The following is a 22,807-nucleotide window of genomic DNA, read 5'->3' as shown; positions in this document are numbered from 1 at the left end:
TATCTCGTCATTCCATTCCCAGGACAAGGTATCTGTTCAGATAACTTGTTCTCTAGCCGCCGTAGCAGTTGTGCAGGAGACGCGGTACCCTGGAAAATATTGACCAGCTCGAAACCGCTCCGAAGGCGTTAACAAACAAAAAAACTCTTACTGTGTTGGCAAGGACCGATGTCCACAGCACCAGATGCCATCGTGCGCTTCGTGTCAAAGCAGGCGTTGGGCGGGTATGCCGTGCCGTTGTCAAAGGTGCGATTGTCGACGCGGAACCTCACTGCAGAGATGCCGTAGAGGCTGTCCGTTCCCTCGCGCACCAGTTTAAGGGACCTGTTTTGTAATTAGAAAAAGAAAAGGTGGTGGTAACTGAACATTAAAGGGACACTAGAAACAATCTCAACTTTTGAAACATGGCATTCAGTTTGTTCATGCTAAATAGCCTCACACAACCCCAGAAAATAGTACATCTTTTAGGCAAAACACTGAATCCAGGGTTCTGGGACCTTCCGATCTTGAAGAACACTTCTCCTTTCACTGATAACAGTTGAAGCCCATCCACTCTTGCACTGTTCCAATAATGTAATTTAGGAACCCATAGACCTTTCCTTCGTGGCGGCTGCCACGTTTAATCCCGATGCAGGCGAGTTGGGCTAAGATAGCAAATCAGTTTATTTTCCGATTGGAAGGCGCCATAATTCAAGGAGTCTGTGCCAATAGTTTTACATGTTTTCTTGCTATACTTTTTCTATTGTGGTTATGCTTGAACTAGTTAGCTTAGTATTTGTTGCCCAACCCAATTAAGTCATATTTTAACGTGGCAACCATCGCACGAAAACGATCTATCGGCCTTTCCGGAAAGAGCTCTCCGGCCACTGCCATTTTGCGACTCCCGTGAACCCCATCAGACAGCGCTTTCCGACCCGCACATGGGCTGTGGAAACCTAGTCAGTGCTACTCCCCACCTCCGTTATGCATTCAGAGTTTGCCGGCCTTTCTTGAAAATTTCGACTTTATTTGCCTATTCTGGATGCTTGCTATTTTTGCATTATTGTTTACCGTGAGAACTGCAGAATAGCAGGATTTGTAGCGTGCTTGACCTTTGCAAAAAAACGAACGAAGAGAGTGAACGTCGAACAGCTCGCAACAAAGGTCTTCAACAGTATTCGAGGATTATCTCCGCTGAAGTGATCTCCAGGAAACCTTTGCGGTCTTTGTGAAAAATGGCTTATCGGGTGCGGGGTAGGGGACGAATAAGACATTTCTGTTCCTTTGCTTCAGTGTTCTGCAAAAAAAAAAAAACGAGCTCTCCTGAAAAGTGGCCTAAGCTAAGTCTGGATTCCGTCCGATTCTCGTAAAGCGACTGTCGTCGAAACTGCAGATTAGATATGCTGTGTTATTCAAGATCTTTCTAAAATAAACCCAGTTTGGATAACGCGGCACCGTGTCGTATGTTGAATATGTCATTTGATTGACGAGACTGTGAATTTCATTTTGCAAGCGAGGAATACCCATGCCTTTTGGGAATGTTGAGTGGTCAAACATTTTCAATAATTAAGACTTTTGTAGCATAAAAACTGTGCTTAAAATGAAACAAAAATTACAGTTGCATTCATTCTGTCAAGCACGGAGTCAGCAGAAATGGCTTTTAGTTCCGTTTTTGTTTCCAAAAATGATGGAATGCTTTCTCAATCATTATGGAAAATTCTATTTGCCATAAACAAAAAAAAAAAAAAAAAAGAAGCAAATCAAATGCAGCAATTTAGTTGCCACCCATGTACGAAAACTGCCTAGCACAATCGAGCAACACTGACGTGCACTCTCAAAGCCAGGCATGCACTGTGAATTGCCTGGTTTCGAGAGTGCCACTGGAAAGGACTTTGGAGACAAACTTCAACATGATAGGGAGTGTTTGTCCGATAGTTATGTACTGGCAAGTGGCTCAGACCTGTTAGAATACTACCTAAACTGGAAAAAAAAAAAAACATTAGTACCTATAGGGGCAGAGACTGCCGAAAAAATTTGAAAGTTCGTTGGACCTCGAGCTTCCCTAGAAACACCGGGGAAACCCGAAAGTTTGGAAGGCACCCCCTTGAGGAAACTCCTAGTTCCTAGAGGCCCAGTTTTGGCAATCAGCAGTAGAGACATGCAATCTCTTTTCACGTGTGGCAGACCCCGCTGTCGACAATTCGAACCCGCACCTGCAGATGTCAGAGTTGAAGAGCTCGAGGGTGTCCTGGCCCGGCTTCAAGGGCGGTTCAAGTTCTCCGTCTGCGTTGACGTAAACACGCAAGAGATCGTTAGAAGACCGAATGCTTGCGTCTGCAATCTTCACGTCGTCATGCTCGGCATAACAACACTCCACGCTTCGTTGTGTCTAAAGCCACTAAATAAGCTACGCATGAGAGTAACGACACTTACCTATCTTGGGGGCTTAAAATCATGGTTGCCAGTTATCTGAAGCTTTATCCGAAATCACAGGAAACTCTGTTCCGTCCCCCATAAATGTTTAACCAGTTTGCGACAGAGCAAAGCAACATTACACGAGCTTCCTAACACCGAATCAAATGACGATAAAGTAGTACTCTCGAATTGCAACGATCGGCAGTTGAGTCTGCTCTGTACCAAGCACCAAGATGGTAGTGCCCACAACAATCGGGGAACAGAATGCTGACAATCTAAGCATAGCTACTTTAGTGGCTTAGACATGCCCTACGACGAACCACGGCCTGCAATTTAGCTGCACCAAGAGGTGCAAATAAATTGAACGAGCCTACTGTGTTTTTTTTAAGGTGCCCGTTTCGGTAAGTAATTGGTACTTTAACGAGTTTACCGATGCTGATTCTGATCAGTCTAGGTACTGGCACGTTCAGATTCGTCGAGCGAGAGCCAATAAAGTGGTCACTTACTTGTGCCGTTTATCATGTTGCACGTGCCCTTCCAAGCTGTCAAGTTCCTGGGAAATTAAGGTAGTTTTTGAGCATTCAAGTTCCAGAGATGTGCCAATAGAGTTTCCTACTTGAAGTGTAGACACATTTTGGAGAGTGTCAGTTTTAACACAAATGTTTAGAGGATAGGATTACCAGGAGGCCCCACCATACCTCGGCAAACCTCACTCATGAGGGCCCTCACTCACCCTCACTCACCCTCATCTTCACAGGTGAGGTGAGGGTGAGTGAGTTTCTGAACCAGGAAAATTCATGAGTGTGAGGGTGAGTGAGGGCTGTGAGGGCGGTGAGGGCCGTGAGGGCCGTGAGGGCGGTGAGGGCGGTGAGGGCGGTGAGGGCGGTGAGGGCGGTGAGGGCGGTGAGGGCGGTGAGTGCGTGAGGGGCGTGAGGGCGGTGAGTGGCGTGAGGACCATGAGTGCGTGAGTGGTGTGAGGGCGGTGAATGCGTGAGGGGTGTGAGGGCAGTGAGTGGCATGAGAGGCGTGAGGGCCGTGAGGGCCGTGAGGGCGGTGAGTGCATGAGGTGTGTGAGGGCCATGAGTGCGTAAGGGCGGTGAGTGCGTGAGGCCCCCTTCAGATCGAGCATCTTTCTCCGCAATTTTGGTGTTAATGGCGGGTTGTTCTCTAGCTTTCCCTAGATCGACACGAATTGCTGAGATCGGGTCCGGCTCGAAATAAGCAAGCAACTCGGAGCAATTCGAATGCGTTTGAAGCGGCTGCATCCAATCAGGGACGGAAAATTTAACGTGATACCTCGTGCCAGTGATGATGACACCGAATGACTTGGTTCTGGTTTGAAATCGATCGTTTTTTGGAAATAAACCGTTTCAGAAAGGTGCATTAGTATTCTTAACGAGGTTTAAATGCATAAAAACACGTTTATAACGCGTAATTGTGTCTAAATAGTGCAAGAAAAATAAAATGTTATGATGACGATGGCAAATTGCAGCAATGAACCTTTTCCACATACCGACGGCACCAGGCGGTTGCTCCACGAACTAAAAATCGAGGAAGTGACCTACCTGTGCTACCAATCGATAATGGGAGCTACACTACCAGTTTCTTCGCGCTCTGAGCAGCGGCGACTTGAAAGAGGGGCATCCGTGGCGTCCACCCAAACATCGTGTTTTCCTTTCCGCCGACGTTCTTTTTTTGTGTAACACAATTATATATATGCTGCAGTTACGTGTTCTACTCGCTGATATACAGCCTCCTTCCGAATTTCCTCGATTTTTCGTTCCGACTTCCGCCGCTTGGCATCGGGCGCTCGCGCGTGAGCAGAACGCTTCTCGGAAAAGGTCCATTGGTTGCTGCGTGTGATCGCGGGCGACCCGTGTTGCTGGTGTTGCGACGTAAAGTTTCTGGGCGAAATTGCCCCATCTGAAGCTGGCCTGAGTGGCGTGAGGGCCATGAGTGCTTGAGGGGCGTGAGGGGTGTGAGGGCCGCATGGGCAGTGAGGGGCGTGAGGGCGGTGAGTGGCGTGAGGGCGGTGAGTGGCGTGAGGGCGGTGAGTGGCGTGAGGGCGGTGAGTGGCGTGAGGGCCGTGAGGGCGGTGAGTGGCGTGAGGGCAGTGAGGGCGGTGAGGGCCGCGAGGGCTGTGAGTGGCGCGAGGGCTGTGAGTGGCGCGAGGGCTGTGAGTGGCGCGAGGGCTGTGAGTGCGTGAGGGCCGTGAGTGGCGTGAGGGCCGTGAGTGGCGTGAGGGCGGTGAGGGCGGTGAGGGCGGTGAGGGCGGTGAGGGCGGTGAGGGCCGTGAGGGCGCTGAGTGACGTGAGGGCGGTGAGTGTCGTGAGGGCGGTGAGTGTCGTGAGGGCGGTGAGTGTCGTGAGGGCCATGAGTGAGTGAGGGGCGTGAGGGCCGTGAGGGCGGTGAGGGGCGTGAGGGGCGTGAGGGCCGTGAGGGCGTGAGGACCGTGAGGGCGGTGAGGGCCGCGAGGGCTGTGAGTGGCGCGAGGGCTGTGAGTGGCGCGAGGGCTGTGAGTGGCGCGAGGGCTGTGAGTGGCGCGAGGGCCGTGAGTGCGTGAGGGCCGTGAGTGGCGTGAGGGCCGTGAGGGCGGTGAGGGCGGTGAGGGCGGTGAGGGCCGTGAGGGCGGTGAGGGCCGTGAGGGCGGTGAGGGCCGTGAGGGCGCTGAGTGACGTGAGGGCGGTGAGTGTCGTGAGGGCGGTGAGTGTCGTGAGGGCCATGAGTGAGTGAGGGGCGTGAGGGCCGTGAGGGCGGTGAGGGGCGTGAGGGCCGTGAGGGCGTGAGGACCGTGAGGTTCAGTGAGGGTGAATGAAGGGCTGAAGGTGAGTGTGACTGTGAGGGTGAGTGAGGGGCTGAAGGTGAGTGTAGCTGTGAGGGTGAGTGAGGGGCTTAGGTGAGTGTGGCTGTGAGGGTGAGGGTGAGTGAGGGCGACCTAAAATGCCGACCTCTGGGCCCCACAGCATGTGGTGACCACATAATCGAGGCAATCAGTAACATAAAAACAAATCAGCAGTTTGGTGCACTCCAACTCTTTGTGTGCATGTATCAGTCTACAATAAGCTCGTAAGTTGAGAGCAATTAAGCTGCTGTATACTAACTTTTGTTTACAGAATACTACATACAAAGCTCCATTTAACATTGGCCACCTGCCCGAAAACCGAACAAAACATCAACCCGGCTTTCTCATGCAGGTTGTTTCTCTTGCTATTAATCCTCGGCCCCATCTGCCACAGAGTGCATAAAACAAGCTGCCAAACTGAAACACGAAACAGACTCGTGGTTGGTCTTTCTGGTCTATAATGGACGGCATGAGTGACATTCGTGACTAGTAACCAAGTGGTTAACCGTTGTGCTACTCTACGACAATCAGATAGATATTTTCGAAAATTAATTTCTATGTTGAAGCGAGTAAACAGTAAAATGGATTTGCAGACTGTTTTCCTAACTCCTTTAACGTGCTCCATTTTGAATCTTCATTAAAACATGTTTCTTCAATAAAAAAAAAATGCTTTCTTTATGTATCGTTCATATGCTCCTTAGAAGAGATAACTTTGTGCAAGTGTGGTGATATCTCTGGAGAAGAGAAATGAGGGGGACAAAGAACAAACACCCGTGTTCCGCTTCTCCAGGGATCATTATCGTTATTCTTGTCGAGCTCGCTGCACCTTTGCAATAACTGCATGAACTATCAACGTCTCCTGCAATGGACTCAAAGGAAAGGCAGACAGAATTGATAAATAAATAACCAAACAAGGAAAGTTTTATTTATTTTAAAGGCTGTCAAACTCACTCTTTGCCATTCCAGCGAGTAATGATGTTATACAGGTCCATCTGGTCCTCTCCGGTGTAGACTGTGTAGAGACCGTCATCGGTTGCATTTCTCTAAACACACATACAAAACAAAAAAAAAAAAAAGGGAAAAGGCATTGTCAAAACTTTTGTAATGGGGCTACCGTGAAGTTCCGAAAAAACTTCCACCCGAAACGAAGAGATAAACGGTGAAAAACATGAGGTGGGCTATCTTTGGGGATGCCACAGCAAAACCTCATCAAAACTTAATGACAAACACCCTGGCACTGGCTACAAACCACGTGACACGGGAACCGATACCTCAGATCCCAGACACAGCGAATTCGCCTTTCACAATGCAATAACCTCGCGGGAAATCGCTACAAACTCCTTTGTCACGGGGAAAGAATACCGCCAGTTGCAGATGCAGCATATTCGTGTTTCACGGTGCGAAGGACCCACAAGAAACCGCTGAGAACTCTTATCTCGCGAGAACGAACACCACAAATCGCGGACGCAGCAGACTAAATTCTCAAATATAAACTGCGTGTAACTCATTTTGATAATGACGCAACAAGCAACAACGACTCACTTTGCTGTCGCTTAGTCACTCGCGCAATGAGGCAGACCGTATGAAAACGGCGGGACCAAGCAACCAAAGCTATGAGCAACGTTTTCTAGAAATCGAAAAACAAAGCGACGCGACGCGCAACAGTGAGAAACCTCCGTCACTCGTCTCATAGCTCACTAAATCGCTTACATGCGATTCAGCCTTTGTGGTGCAATAAACACACTTTGGCCGCCAAAGTTGCCAAGTCCTTCGTTGCCCTTACCCCGTGCATATAGCCAAACTTTCCATCCGAGGTGGGAATGGTCGGGTCAAGCATGTGGCTCGCAGCAGCCAGGAAGTCCGGGTAACCGTCGTAGAGCAGCTCGCCGACCGTGTGGTTCACAATCAGTTGTTCGTTGAGCTTGTTGATGACCACGGCCATTACTAACCTCAACGCCGGATTGGCACGCTTCAGAAGGGCCCCGGCACCCTGAAACATTGTGTAAGTGGGCAGAAAAGAATGTATTACAAGCTTGATCATTGAACTACCTACACATCGCAGAAAACTGGAACTTTGTGAGAATGGGAAGCTGGCCGTAGTAATGCACCTTTCCAAAAACCGCTCCTAGGCCGCCACTATGTTGCTGATGCTGATGCGGCTGGTGCGACTCTTGTGCCCTCTATCAGCCAGAAATTTTCTGCCACTCTCCTGAACTGTGAAGACTTGCTCAGCGCTGTTCTCTACCTACGAGGGTGACTCAATAAATAAGGTGAACTTTTTTGTATAAGGACTTCTAATACAGATAGAAGCTTACTTTTTTGTTATTTGTATTGTTTTACTACTTTTTCACATGTATTCAATTTCTTATGCAGATTACAAAAGAAAACTGAGAATTTTACTGAGTAACAAAGATACCAAAAGAAAGAAAGCCAAGAAGCATGCTCCAGGATTGAACAGCGGTCAGTTATCAAGTTTTTGGTTGCTGAAGGGTGCAAACCCGTTGAAATTCATAGGAGGATGTCAACTGTGTATGGTGCCACATGTTTCAGCCCAAAAAATGTCTACAAGCGGGCTAAATTCTTTAAAGAAGGACGGAGCAGTGTTGAGGGTGAAGACAGGCCATAAGAGGCCTAGAGAAGCGAGACCGCTTCAGGTGATCAAATCAGTCAATGACCTCATTCAGTATGTCAGAAGGGTGACAGTGGATGGCATTGCAAGGACTTTGAGCTTATCTGTGGGGACAGCACACAAAATTGTCCATGATGACCTTGGCTACTCGAAGGTCAGCAGCAGGTGGGTGCCAAAGATGCTTACTGCGGAGTTATCCCAGCAGTGTCTTTCCCGCTATGAAAAGGATGGTGATGAGTTTCTGAAGAAGATGGTCACATCTGACGAGACATGGGTTTGACACTATGAGTCTGAGTCTAAACGACAGTCCATGGACTGGAAGCACGCAGGCTCTCCAGTGAAGAAGTTCAAGTCCCAGCGGTCCACTAGGAAGGTTATGCTCACCGTTTTTTGGGATATGCAAGGCCCAATCACCATTCCATTTCTTGAAAAAGGAAGCACTGTGAACAGTGCAAACTACTGTGAACTGCTGAGGCAGGTCAAGAAAGACATGAAGAACAAACGCAGAGGTCATCAGTCAAAAGGAGTCATCTTGCATCATGACAACGCAAGGCCTCACACAGCAGCCCTAACGGTGCAAACCATCAACGAGCTGGGCTGGGAACTGCTCCCTCATCCCCCTTATAGCCCAGACCTTGCCCCTTCAGACTTTCACCTGTTTGGTCCCTTGAAAGCGTTCACGAGAGGCACGAAGTTTGAAAGTGACGATGAAGTCAAAAGTGTTGTGAGCGACTGGCTGAGACATCAGTCTAAAGATTTTTACGCTGAGGGAATACGGAAGCTTGTGCACAGATGGCCATGTAGACCACGTAGGAGACCACGTAGAAAAATAAGAAAAAGTAAGCTTCTATCTGTATTAGAAGTCCTTATACAAAAAAAAAAATCACCTTATTTATCGAATCACCCTCATACGTTTTTGGGGTTTTGCATTCAACGTTTTCTTGCCGCTCTTGAAAGTTTCCACTTAATTTTTTTTTTTATGCATGCTGCGTACCCTTTCTGTGTTATCTTCCATTGTGAGAAATAAGGCTGCTAAGTGCCTGCCATTCAAGTTTTCCTGCTTTACATTCAGGGGGAACGAAGGAGGTAAAGGACGTCGAACGACCTTCGACGCGATTTTGCGAACATTGTTCTCCCCCCTCTTACAGATAATCCGCTTAGAATCCTCAGTCCTCCAAAAATCGTAGTCCGGGTTGGGGTGGGAAACGGGTCAGTCACGTTTGTTCCTTTGCCTTGGTGCGGTTGTGAAAAAAAGCTCTCCCCAAAACGTGACCCAAAATCAAGTCATCTCGGATTCCATCCGATCGTCGAGATGCGACTGTCGTCGACTGTGACTGTGTTATTTGAGACCTTTTTCAAATAAATTCTTTTCGGATAACGCTGCATTGTGTGGTACGTACGATATATTGTTTGAATGTTAACACTTCCTCAATTGTATGTCACTGTCCTGTTTATCGGTAAACATGTTATTTGTGAGTGAAAAATGCATGCCTTTCGGCCCTCTTTTGTTGCAATTTATTTTTGACAGCAAAGCGCTTTGTCGTTTCACATGCAGCGAATCCCACGGCGCCGTCAAAACTTATCGTAAGAAAAAAAAAAACACAAATAACTAGACCTATACATTCCAGTCTCATTCACCTGATGTGCGCATACCCCACAAAAATAGTTTAGTTTTTTTTTCCGCTTTTTTGTTTTTCAAATGTGGTACAATGCTTTCTCAATGTCCTTGGGAAAATACATGTACCATGAAACACGAAATATAGCAGGAAAAGACGAGAATTTAGCCGCCAGCAGTGTTTGAAACTGCGCCTACGCAGGCTGCGCCTATTCAAATCACAGTCCACTCTGTTAGGGTTAGGAGGGACGCCGGTGAGAGTCTAGCCTCAAACTCAGTGACTGGGCTTGAAAACGGTTTGTTGCCCCTGGGGTCGAGTGTTTTTTTGGAAAGGTGTATAGAATCTGGAAGTTTGAAATGATGACGTTACCTGGTTCGAAAGATAACGCAGAAAAACAAAATTTTGCTACGAGCCGACGTTTGACTAAGTCGCAAACTAAAAGATCACACTGTCGGCAGCTGTAACATTTACTTAAAAAAAAAAAGAAATAATTATAAAACTTGATAGCAAGAAAAAAAAAAAGCATTGCATATTTCTTGCTGACAAGTTTTTTTCACTTAAGTAAATGCCACAAGCATACACAACGTCATGTCTTCGTTTGATAAATATTGGGCTCGGGTAAACGTCTCCTCATAGAAAAATTAAGTTTTTCTGCTTTAGCTTTTGGCCCACCCGATTTTATGATCAACCTTTGCATTCTATCACCACCAGCTTTCTGTGATTCATAGTTTATTTATGCTAATCGAAAAACCAGGTTTTACGTTCTCACAGACCTGGCATATATTTGTAGCCATGGCATTTCATTTTACGGTAGATGTGAGGCCATGGTACGGAAGTTACCAGAACTCAACGGCGCTAGCAAACCGGGGAAAACATCCTGCTTACCACCAGAGGGGCATTGATGGAGACTATGACGTCATCCTGGCCTCCCACAGACTTCTCCCGGTCAAAGTGGAATGTCCGCACCTCCCGGTAGGAGACGGTACCATTGGAGTTCCACACAATGTTGGTCTTCACCATAGACACCCTTCAAGGTTACATTAGACGACAGTTAGAGACATGCCATAAACTAAGTCCCACATCTCCCAGTATACAAATCAAAACCGTCGTACAAGTCACATCCCCCTACAAAGAAGTGTTTATAAAAAAGTTGATATAAAGTACCGTACTGACATGAATGTAGGTCGAACCATTTTTTCAATTTTGAAAGTCTGAAGTTCGGGGTTGACTTATAACTAGGGTTCTGCGTTTTCGGTTTCTATTTTTTAAAAATTCGGCGTACTTTTTTCGGTGTTTATTTTAAAATTCAATTTTCGTTTTTTTTCGGCGTATATTTATGCCCGCAAAAATTTATCGGCTTTTTTCGGTGAATATAAAATAAACACCAACGGACACCGGATCAGATGATCCTTGTACGTAGCTCTGATATTTGTGATCACTCAAAGAATAACGGAACAGATACGTTGAAAAAGAAATGGACACTTCATTTGGCAAATGTGTGCAACTGTAGAAGGAACAAGAAAAAAACGCAGAAGTACAAACAAGTCAGATATGAAGCCTATGCCCCAAAAACATGCAACCTCACCTTCTGTACATCAGGAATACGTGATCTCATTATAGTACACACAAACATGTACTTCCCCAGGTTCTCCTTCTTGATCCACACTATTTCTTCCCTGTTAATATATGACCCTGAGCTTCGAGAACGCCCTCTCAACGCTAGCACTGGACGCTGGCAGGCTGAGGAGATGACGCGCTGCCTGAGCCAAAATCGCCGAAAGAGACACGGTGCGACGTTTTGAAGCACAATACAACATGCAGAGCTTGCATCCAGTCAGTCTTCCTCACAACGAGTTTGAAAACACGCTCGCCACGGCTCTGCGGTACGACTGGACAGTCAAAGTGACATTTTCCGGTTAAAACTGAATTTAAAAAAATGGATTCGACGAAATTTTATCGGTTTAAATCGAAACTGCCGAACCTAAAAACTGACCTTTTCCGGTTAAAACCGAATTTCCAAAAATGGATTCGGCGTACTTTTATCGGTTTAAACCGAAAACTCCGAACCCTACTTATAACCGAACCAAAACATTCCATTGCAGACAAAAACGAAATAATCACGACATCAAGAGCCCCGAGATTTGTTAAGAGTTCAACCGGCTGTACCTGCAGCATTGTGCTATTCTGTGCGCTGATTTGACAAGTTCTTATTTTGTTTTAATTTGTGTAAATGAGTATTATTGATTGTGATTAGCAAATTAGTCCAAATGTATGGTGGTGAACAGCGCACGGTGCGCCCAACTCCCTTGGGTGGCGGCACTTCTTGCAAGAGCCAATACCGGATGGCCGCTGGAACAGCCCAACTTCACGTCTCACTCCTCGCGGCTTCGTTTTGCAAGTTTTCGCACTCCTGCGAAAGAAGCAGACAACTTGCTCTCCGCATAGAGTTTGACAAGACTTCTTGTACAGAAACAGAGCTGGAGGCGACTGTCACCGATTGAAAGACAAATGCAAAAGAATTATGCTTTTAATTACAATGTTCTAAGACTCACCCGAAGGTGTATGGCCCCACCTCCTGCAACTTGGGCTTTTTCCCCTCTTGGAGAAACTCGTATGGATTGGTGAGGTTGAAGAAATAGACCCTCTGGAAGGCGGGCAGTGGAATGTCGCGCCAGAGCTCGAAGGCCTCCGAGCCGTTCACCAGTGGCAGTTTCTGCACAGACGGCCACATACTCAACTCAACCACACAGCATGGCGTCTACAACTCCACAACCTCCAGAGATTTTTTATGGCAACGTCGGAACTCCCCAGATTGGTTTGGTGCCTCGGTCTAGTCGTTGACTGGATAAGCATGGGGGTGAGGTCATTTGAATGACCTGCTCCCAGCATGCACCCCTATCTTCAATACTACTGCGGGCTAAAAGGGCAGCTGGAGAAATCTCGTTTCTTTCGGCAGTCGAGAGTGGTCTTACGCCTCGTGCTTCGTTGTCACCATGGTACTGTCGCTAAGCTGGTAGCAGCGCCACGGCAGCAAAGACCAGTTAATTCTTCAGCAATTGGGTTCCAAGAAAAATGAAGTAGGCAAAACTATAAAAAAAGTATAGAGGGTCAAGTTCCCTTTTACAGGCGACTGCCGTTAGAGTGAGACAAAGTGCTCAATCCACCCATGGCGGTTAGTTTCCTTTTCCAGTCCTCACGTGCAAGGTGGTGTCACCTTCAGCCTACCAATTATGTTGCGTTCACTTATAGACCACCATATTGGTACTACCAGGGAGACCTAACAGTCACACCTCTAGCGGAATGCCTCAGCAAAACATATTTCCTCGCATTCTTTCGATCGAAGCGATGGAAGACAAGGGCTCTTGCCCGCACCTTCTCTAGTGATGTTCCCTCATGCACACCGAGTTGTATGAAAAACAAACTGGAGAAGGGACCCCCATAGTGTGACCTTCTCGCCAGCAGCCTCGACTGCTCATGCATGCTACAAACTCTCGTGCGACACTGGAATGTCTTTTAAGCCAGATTAAAGCATGCTTCACATACTGCACCAATGACAGGCATCTTGTACGCTCCAACGAAGTGCCTAGATTTTATTGGGAGACTTTGGACACTCAGCTCAATTACAACTGCGCTCTCGCCACCATAATCCTCTGCAAAAACATAAAGGTTTTAAAGGCATAATTTTAATGCGAAGGACTTGTCAGTTTTTACTATAGAAGAAAAAATCAACCGGAATCGAATTTTGATGAGTAATAATATATTTCAGACACTGTTATACCCCACTAATACAAGTCAATAGAGACTGAATCATTCTCTCATGAATCATCGGTCACATCTCCCGACAACTATTTTACATTTTGCGGCACAGAGCTTTCCCTGCTGTATTTCGACAGACACGCAAGAAGCCATTTAAAACAGACAAGCCCCAAGAGGGGGCACGGCCGAATGCTCACAAAGATGGAGGATGCTGTCAAAGAGGAAAGGCGCACCTTCAAAACAATGCTGACAAACAGCTTTGGCACAAAGAGGACCCCAGCACCGCCTAGTATCATCAGCAGGAAGCCAACTACGGCCACCACGGCTGTAAAAAAAAAGTGCACAAATTATTGAAAGCAGGCCAGAGACCAAATGGTAAAATAATGTATGTAATTGTCATAAATCTGTCACTTCAGAAAGCACCATTGTTTCCCCGGTACAATCGGCAAATCGCTACTCGCGTTTACTCTCCCCGCCAAACAAGAAATGCGGGCTTTTACGCAGAAATTTTTGAAGGATGGAAAGTGTGGGGTAAATAATAAAACCCCAAGAAAGGACAGTTCACACCAAGGGGGGTAAAGACAGAAGCAGAACCCAGCAAATCCTAACCGCCATCATCATAGCCCCCAGAGAAAGAATGGGAAAGAGAGCAACAGGGAAGCAGAGAGAGAAAGCAGACGAAAGGTTAGGCATGCAAGTTTGTTTCGCCGCAACAAGGTGAAGTTGCTCGAGCACCCATCGACTTTATTTCGTCTTATACAATGCGAGATTCCAGAGTTTTCCTGCAAAATAAGCTACAAAAGAACTACCGTAAAATTGAGCAAGCGCACACGCAAACTTTGGAGATAATCATGTAAAACGTCTCAGTTGTGGGGTTGTGCTCTTAATGATTAACCTTTGTCAGCTCGCCTCCACCCAACACGATTTCGATTGAATGTATTGCAATTGCTCACAACAAAATCATGCACACTAGCGCCATCTATGAGGTACCCCTGGAACGCTCCCGGTCTGCTTATGACTAGACTGAAGGTTCGGTAGTATTTGAGAGAAATGGTCGTTTTACAACAGTGTCGGAATTATTTCGAGCATACGGTGAAAGAATGACGCATAAAATATAAAGAGTAGAAGTGTTTTGAGGCTACCGCATAGGTGGCGCCACTGTACTCCCGTCGCAATGGTTGCAACGCAGTCGATCACAGTCAGATGCAAGCGTGTGAACCAGCCTTCACATTTGTAGATCGATTTTTTGCTTCCAGCCACAACATATTGAGCTATACGCACGGCACTATAGTATGTTGCCAGTTAAGAAGGTAGGGCAAGGGAAAGGAAGGTGGGAAAGGAGGAAGCAGACGCAACGTTGGCGAGGGAGGTGTTTCCTCCTCCCCTCGCCAGCGTTGCGTCCATTTCTTCTTCTTCCTACCTTCTCGAGTTGTCACGGACTATAGCAATACTTTGTTTTCGTGTGTCTATTATACTTTGAATAAATCGAAAAGTATAAAAGGACTGCAAAATGCTCCGAAACATGGCCCTCTTTCTCTCTCATTCCCTGCAAAGCTTGCAGTGCACGGCGCAGCTGGAACAGAGAGGTGGCCTCCAGTCTTCCCTGCTGTTCTCTCCCTGTTCGAAGGCTGCCCCAAAAAGTATGACTGTATCATGCCAAAAGTGCACAAGTAATACGAAGGAATAAAGGAAAAGGTACTCGTATGCATTGCCTGCGCAGCACGGTGCACGAAGGAAATTGAGGTGCACACGTGATGCAGCTTTTTTTTCTCTCATGGTGAATCAGTTTTTTTTTTTTGTTATTAAAACCGGGGACAACTATAATTGGTAGTTGAAATCCCCGACAGGCTGCTTTGGACACGCCGAAAACAAAAAAGCGAAAGTGAACATACTAAGGGAGAAAAAAAAAAAAGAAACAGATTGGTGCGAATCCACAATAGTTGTAGCAGCAGCTGCACTTACTGTATTTTTATCTATGCATCTTATCTATGTATCTTTATGTATCTTGCAGGGGGGGGGGGGGGGGGGGGGGAGCTGAGCAAGACTTGTATGCACAGCAGTCGCAACTAGGGATGTCGCGAACCTGCCCAGGTTCGAGTTGGACCAAGTTAGACTTATTCAAACTTTCAACGTGATGTTCGACAAAGGTTCAACTAAAGTTAAGTGCATGTGCGAAAATTTAAAAAAAAAAAAAATTGACTCCACCTGGCGGAGGAAAAGTGCAATATTTGTTGGGTGTATTCGCATCACTGGGTCACATTACTAACTAATAGACGCATTAAAAGCGCATATTTTCACTTTTCTATAGTGAAAACATTGGTAACCATTTTTTTAAATATAAAAAACTACTTTCTAAGCCATTTGTTTCCCAAAATTTAAAATATTCGCGTAGAAGCCGAGCAACACTGTCCATAAGTTGAACTGCTTCGAAATTTAGTGAACGATCGAAGGTTCGGCGAACCAGTCGAACCTCCAGGTTTGACATCAAATAGAGGTTCGACAAAACTTTGCGACACCCCTAGTCCTAACACACACAATTTATTAGATGACGCAATGAAGCAGTGCACTATGCAGTGCACTGCCAGTGAAGCAGTGAAGCAGTGCACTGCCATAGTGCACATAGTGCACTATGGCAGTGCACGCGCTTCATGATCTGTGGACTCTGGATCAAATCTCAATAAAACCTCGGTGGGCTGGGGGGATTTTCATTTTCAAGCGTCTGGCAACGTCGACGACGTAGAGCCCTACACAATTGTTTTTTCGAGCGGGGCGGAAGAGCCCACAACAGTTATTGTCGTAAAGAAAATTACAAATAAGGATCTACTAAGTAGCATAACTGTTGAGAAAATTGCCAGAGCATTGACAGCAACAAAAAAAATAGAGAAGAAAAGCAGGACGAGAAACGAGAAAAATTGGACTAAACAAAAACAGGACGAGAATCAAGGATATGCAGGCAAGACCAAAAAGTCACCCGAGAGGACGAAAGCGAAGCAGCACGGATTACACAACCCGCTGAAAATGCAAAGAGCGTGCCAGATATGCAAAAACTAGACGCTTGGGCGGCCATGTGACGCAAGCGGAGCAGGGGTGTTGCCGCACGCGCCGCGCCACCAAAGAGAAGGGTCAGCGCAGCGGAACAGGGGGAGAGCACGGTCGCATAACATGGAATACACAGCAGCTCTTAAACACCTGCTCCCTCCGGTGAACCCCTTTTGAGCGCACTTTTATACAAACTAACTTTGTGAAGCGATTTAAAAACAAGGCTGTTGTTAAGGGGGAATTGACCTTTGGTGCCAAAAAACAATACCTAAAATAACTTTTCTGAAATTTTCTTTTTTTTTTTTCTATTTTTTTTTCCGAGTTTACCAAGATTCTAATTTTGTGTGAGAATACTTGAGCCATAATATTAATTTGTAATAACTATGCAGGATTATTTTGAATTTAACTTGATGCTAAAATGGTGCTCATTCAAAAGACGCTTCTTCCTCCTAGAAAATTTGTAGGAGAGATTTCTCGGTATCTAGGTCAACTAGAAATATCAGCAAAAAATTGCGAACATGCCAGATTAAATTTAAGCCATCTGAATTGTGGTAATAAATGTACCTGCCTAAAGGCAATGAAATGAAATACAAACAGAGCAATTATCATTTACTCTCCTTCCAGAAAACAAAGGTCTATTAAAAATCTCCTTAAACAACTGTTCTACTCCAAAAGCCTTCAAAGGCTTTTGGAGTAGAATCAATCAGCAAACTTAAGGTTCAAATGTGAAGTTTAAATGTTTCATACAAGTAGGATGCTAGCTGCGTAATCTTGAGGCCCATTCACACACTTGTGACTCCTTAAAGCCGAGGGCCTTAAAACCTCTTCGACGGGAGAGCACACAGACACGCTGGCGCCATCTATGCGGTGACCCTGGAACTGCATTTCATTAGAGTGAAGGTTTGGCGGTACCTATGAGGTCAAAATGTAGGTACTACTTTAGGAATGTTTGCCGATAACTTTGACAAAAGTTTTTCGAGCCAAGAAAGAATGATGCGCGAAAGAAATAGAAAATATACAGGACCACCAAGTGTTCCACAGGCACTCGGTTCTAAGAAGTCGCAAGTGTGTGAACGGACATTAAGCAGATGGAGGATGCCTGAAATGCAAGAGACAGAATGATCTACACTACCTGTCACTCCTCTTAATGTGCAAACAACAGCTGTCACAGAATGCCTACACCAGAATAATCCTCTGCTTAATTATGGGGCACCTCAGCTCACTTGCACCACCTTGTACTTGTGGCATTCTCAAGAGTTTTAGAATGACAAGGAGGCATTTATTCCTCGTCCAACCCAAATATGTCGCCCTCTGAAGTATGCCAAGTTCGCACGCCAAGGTGCCTTAACGTGTATGTATCCGGTTTAAAGTGGTAACATAGGACAACTTTGCGTTGCAACGCTCTTACTTTTCTTTGCTCTGGGGTGCATACGAAAACGCCGTCCAGCTAAAGCTCCCAACTTCAACATCTGCTACAACAAAATTTTGGTTCAGTCCATGTTTTTTTATGTTCTACCTCCAAGTGCTTGCCATCACAATTGAGGATGAAAGCCTCGAGCCAAGACAACCGAAAGACCGGCCATTGACAATACAGTATGTTAAACAAGGAAACACTCACATATGCAGTCCATAAAAAGATTCCATTTCCCCACGTTCCCACTCACCCAGAACGGACTAAAATGTCTTAACGGGTCTACCGAATTTCCACCGTATATCAATTTTCTGTAAGGCCGCAACTCAACACCGTCTAAATTCCAAACCCGAGGTTGCCAAACAAAGACCTGCAGCTGGGTGCCCCCCTCTTTCCGTCTCTCTCAGCCCAAGGAACCCGTCACGGATGTTCTCCCATTACAGGAAGTCTATCAAGAAGAACCAGGCCGAAACAAAAGACGCTGTCGTCGTGTATTTCCAATTCATTGCTCCATGCATAAGAGACAACAATTGCCGAGCCGATACCTGCCTCCACCTTCCTCCAGCTGGTCATAAAGTCGCTACCTGTACATGAATGCTTGACAAGAGGGGAGGAATAAATAAAACCTGGACAGCAGCCAAACAAAGGTCTTTGGAAGCTCCAATCCCGCTAGGAAAACTGCCCAAACGTGCCCCAACTCTCCATTTCAAATGTGGCCCCTTTCAAGGCCACCGCATAAATCCTATTCCTGCTGTTCAAGGGGCGATTATGGCCTTGAACAATAGTGTTTGAAAGTGCTTGGCACCTGACAAGTTGGCCTGATTAAAGGGGCCATGAAATGTGCGAGAGAGAGAGGACTTGCAAAAGAGGAAATACTAGCGTGGGAGTTAAAGCTAAACTATAAAGACAAAAAAAAAATTGCAACTCAATTAGATTTTTTTTTTTTTTTTTAAGATGACAATTGGTCAAGAATTGCAGAATTAAGGCTTGGAACTGCCCGCCTCTCTTCTTTCTCAAGTCGTGTGTGATAATAACGCATGCCAAAATATTTCAGAAGTATCTGCCGCCAGGCGCATAGCTGTTGTGGTGTCAGAACAACCCCCTGAAATTTTACATTATATATATCTTTTTTCTTTTCTGCATGTATGTTCGCACCAGCGCCCTGAAACACCCTCCGAAGATATTTTCTGGCTACGCCACTGTCTGCCGCCCATGACACATCCCATTAAAGGGATGGTGAACCGAAATTTGGATTAAAAAAAAAAACAATGCAGGAGATGTAGGCGAGACGCTACAATCCCTACAGAAACTACTCGCTAGGCGATATCTCGAATGGACGGCCGTATTTTTGGAAAAAGAGGTCGAGATTGAACCAGGCCGTCGAGGCGCGTGACGTCAAGATACTGTGTTTTCTCCTCTCTTCGCTTCGCTCCCTCAAGGCCGCGAGGCGGAGAAGACGCGCGGTTGTTCTCTCTCCTTCTCGGAGAAACATGACGTCAACATTCCTGCCAAATGGCGCATTTGGCAGGAATGTTGACGTCATGTTGCTCCTTTTTTGAAAAATACGGTCATCTGTTCGAGATATCGCTGTATGAGTGATGCTTTGGTGTTTGTAGCATCCCGTTGCACGCTTTTGTCGCGTGTTTCCGGGAAATCCAGATTTCGGTTCAGCATCCCTTTAAGAAAAACAACAATCCAGTTTTTATCACGACTACACTGCTTATGTGGAGAAGACAATAATTACAGGGAATAAAATAATCTGTACAACACCAAGGTCCTTGGTTTCAGCCTGACCTTGCTAATTCTCATATCAGCGTAGTGAAAAATTTTTTAACACTGTGATGCCGTATTTGAGTTGCCTTTCACCACAATACCGGTTGTCTGAGGTCCTCCAAAGTATTTTGTTTTCAAAGGAGCACTTCAAGCAGATATCAGAACTATTTATTCAGAGTTGGAAGAGCCGCTGCGCTGCGCAGCGCGGAGTGTAATCATAAAATGATGACATTGTACAGATGACAGATACTTGCCTGATGGTAGGCACTTGAAGCAAACTACTCATACAATTAGGCATTGAGTGCATCAACTTATACAGACAGGTTAAAATACCGAGGCTGGATCTAAACTGGGTCGTAAAGATCGGCGCCTGCAACTAGCAATCTAAAATTTTTGTCAAAGGTCAGTTTTACCCTGTAAAATTACTGTGTACCAGTCTTACGCTTCAAGAATGCGCTTCCTTTCGTGCTCGCAGTCATGTCTTTTTCACTCGCTTCCGCCCGAGATGCATACGATAACCGGGACTGGCGCAAGGTACTGCTTTGTCAGCCATAATGCCGCACGTCTGCCTCAGCCACCACTGTATGGGGGAGTTAGCTCACGCATGCTACAGATAACATTTCGCAGCAACTTGCGCCAGTCTTTGTTATCGAACGTTGAATGGAAGCGAGCAAAATAAACATGACTGCGAACAGGAAAGGATGTGCATGCGCAATTCTTGAGAGCGGCATTGCGCCGTTTTTGGCCCGCGCTCCCGTGCCCCACAAACTTTTGCTGCCGACTGCACCTCCCTTTCTTTAAAAAATAGGGCCAACGGCGATGCAGACGACTGAACCGAGTGGCGGGGTGCATTTGGCGCACATATTGATAGATGGCGCTACCTCCTTATTCAGACTGCTGGCAACAACCGTGGTCCATTAAAATTAACATATTTCCTGCAAGGCACCTTAGGTTTAAAAATAAATGCCGACAATGATAGCAAAAATTGAAGTAACAAAAATAAACGAAAATGTGGTCCAATAACCACGGCTCTCTTGCTGCTCACGGATTTCGTCGAGTGTGGTTTGATTTCTTTCGCTGGTCGGTTACTTTCCGACATTGCTCCTAACGCCATCTATCAATATGTCCGTGAAATGCGCCCCGCTGCTAGACTTGGTCGTCCGCATTGCCATTGACCCTGGCAGGTTTTTCAACCGCATTCTTTTAATAGAAAGGGGGCTACACTTTGTAATTTTACAAGGTAAATCCTACCCGTGAGATATACCTTAGACGAAAGTTTAAATTGCTACGTGCAGGAGCAGATTTTTACAGCCCATTTTATATCCAGCCTCCGTATTTCAGACATTCTACAGGGTGTCACAAAAGAAAATTTACACGGTCTTTTTCACCGCAAAAATAAACTAGGCATCGCCGAACGCTCATTTTCCGCCCAAAGGTAGAGCTAGAGGTCACAACCAGATGCCAAAGTTTCAGCCCGATCCGATAACTTAAGCAAAAGTTATAAGTGATTTTCTGAAAATTTCAATGGGAAAATGGAGCCCATATTTGCCCGTTTTCGGTTTCTAGTGCTAGAAAGCCCCATCTGTTTGAAAAGTCCGTCAGCCGCCATTTTCCCATTGAAATTTTCAGAAAATCACTTATAACTTTTGATTAAGTTATCGGATCGGGCTGAAACTTTGGCATCTGGTTGTGACCTTTAGCTCTACCTTTGGGCGGAGAATGAGCGTTCGGCGATGCCTAGTTTATATTTGCGGTTAAAAAGACAGTGTAAATTTTCTTTTGTGACACCCTGTATATAAACGGTTCAGAATCTGCACAATTAATGGAATGCAATTCCACTAATTGCATTCTATTGCTGTATCTGCTTGCCACATTCCAGCTCTAACCTTATCTGGGGCCTTTTGTTTGCTTTATCTGAAAGATTACACCTATAAATGCCTGCTCTGAAACCACTTCTATCTTAGCGCATCCAGTTTCGGACAGCAACACCTAAAGTAATGCCAGCTGCCAGTATCAGATATCATCATTTTAGAGGTCATGCTTTGCACAAACAGATATCATTAACTCCGCAAATTGCATTCCATAAAAAAAAAATCTAATTGCACCTCAGTAGCTGTAAACGCAAAGTGAACATGAAATGGGAAAACCAACCATTAAGTGCGCCTAAGCGTGTACCCATACAAAAGAAGAAAAAGAAAAACGATACAACTCAGTTCGAAGCGAGCGGTGTCAAGGTTAAGAAGCAGTGTTTCCGTTACGTGAGTAGCAGGCAGTGATAGTGATAAACATCACCGCCGGCCAAGCGAAACCGGTCTGTAACGTTTCATGTCGACAAAAAAAGAAACAGACAAGGCGAACGATTCAAAACAACAGCTTGAGATGCCCGAAGGCGTAGGGCGTTATAACTGACTCACCCAGAGCACGGCAGTATGTCATCCTTTTGGCTATGTTCGCTCCACAGGGCACATGTTACGCCGAACACCACCGCAAAGTTGAACCTAAAACATTAAGGTAAAAAAAAAAATAACACCACTCGTTTCAGCTCACAAACATCTGTCGGACGTTCGCAGCTATCGCATTGTGGCGCCTTCACTCAGTAACACCGACAGATTATCCGCTTCTGTGAGTCCATGAAAAATAAACGCTAACGCCAAACAAAAACGACCAACTTTTTTTCTTTTTTTGTGTGTGTGGTTTGGGGGAACGGACACAGTCCTCGCACAACGGACCGAAAAGAGTCAGCTGTGACCAGACGCGAGCCGCGCTTTAGAAACGGTGTCACGTGCACAGACGAGAAAACAAAAGTGAGCAAAGTATCGAAGCGTGCATTAGGACCACCTACCTTGAACCGCAGCAGAGGACCACGCGAACGTATCATAACACGACCATAACGACAACGTTACCACCCTGAAAACGTCCAAGGCAATCAAGATGCCACCGACCAAACTTCCCACAACAACAAGCCATACACTCGCTCCCCGTACGGACTCCTCTCGCCTTCTCGCTCGCTCGAAAACTACCGGAACCGAGCGCGCTGTCGGTTGTAAACTGTTACATGAGCCAGGGGGGGGAAGGTGCCGCCGCTTCCAATGCACCCTCCTCAGAATTTACGGCGCTCCGTGGGGGCCGCCATGTTAAAACTTGAGACCAGTGTTGCTGCATCTGTAGGTCGTCTTTAAGTTAGAGCTGACGGAGCCACGGCGCAACGCCGATGTACGCTGGAAGCTAGAGCCGGTTTGCTTTCGTTGTTTTTGTTTGGTCGGAGAAAATCTAGCAACAACGCACGTTCAAGTTTCAACATGGCGCCGGTATTGCTTCGGCACTTCGGTTTGACCACGTTTGACGCG

General features: G+C 46.1%; 1 protein-coding gene across 1 annotated transcript in view; it reads right to left on the bottom strand.

Moving 5' to 3' along the window:
- LOC120838391 (scavenger receptor class B member 1) overlaps positions 1–22,521 on the bottom strand; it is a 28,239-nt gene extending 5,718 nt beyond the window's left edge. The window contains exons 1-10 of the mRNA XM_040208301.3: positions 22,303–22,521; positions 21,875–21,958; positions 13,471–13,562; positions 12,034–12,194; positions 10,367–10,508; positions 7,020–7,226; positions 6,188–6,279; positions 2,901–2,947; positions 2,193–2,262; positions 152–324 (exon numbers count right to left, since the gene is read on the bottom strand). Of these exons, the coding sequence (XP_040064235.1) occupies positions 152–324; positions 2,193–2,262; positions 2,901–2,947; positions 6,188–6,279; positions 7,020–7,226; positions 10,367–10,508; positions 12,034–12,194; positions 13,471–13,562; positions 21,875–21,896 (1,006 nt within the window). The 5' untranslated portion in view covers positions 21,897–21,958; positions 22,303–22,521. The remainder of the gene's footprint in view (positions 1–151; positions 325–2,192; positions 2,263–2,900; positions 2,948–6,187; positions 6,280–7,019; positions 7,227–10,366; positions 10,509–12,033; positions 12,195–13,470; positions 13,563–21,874; positions 21,959–22,302) is intronic.
- Positions 22,522–22,807: the final 286 nt, after the last annotated feature.

This window comes from Ixodes scapularis, unplaced genomic scaffold (genome assembly GCF_016920785.2).
Source record: "Ixodes scapularis isolate PalLabHiFi unplaced genomic scaffold, ASM1692078v2 PGA_scaffold13__105_contigs__length_92229423, whole genome shotgun sequence".
Taxonomy (NCBI): Eukaryota; Metazoa; Arthropoda; class Arachnida; order Ixodida; family Ixodidae; genus Ixodes; species Ixodes scapularis.
The sequence above is the reverse complement of the archived record's forward strand: the minus strand, read 5'-3'. Positions and strand labels throughout refer to the sequence as shown.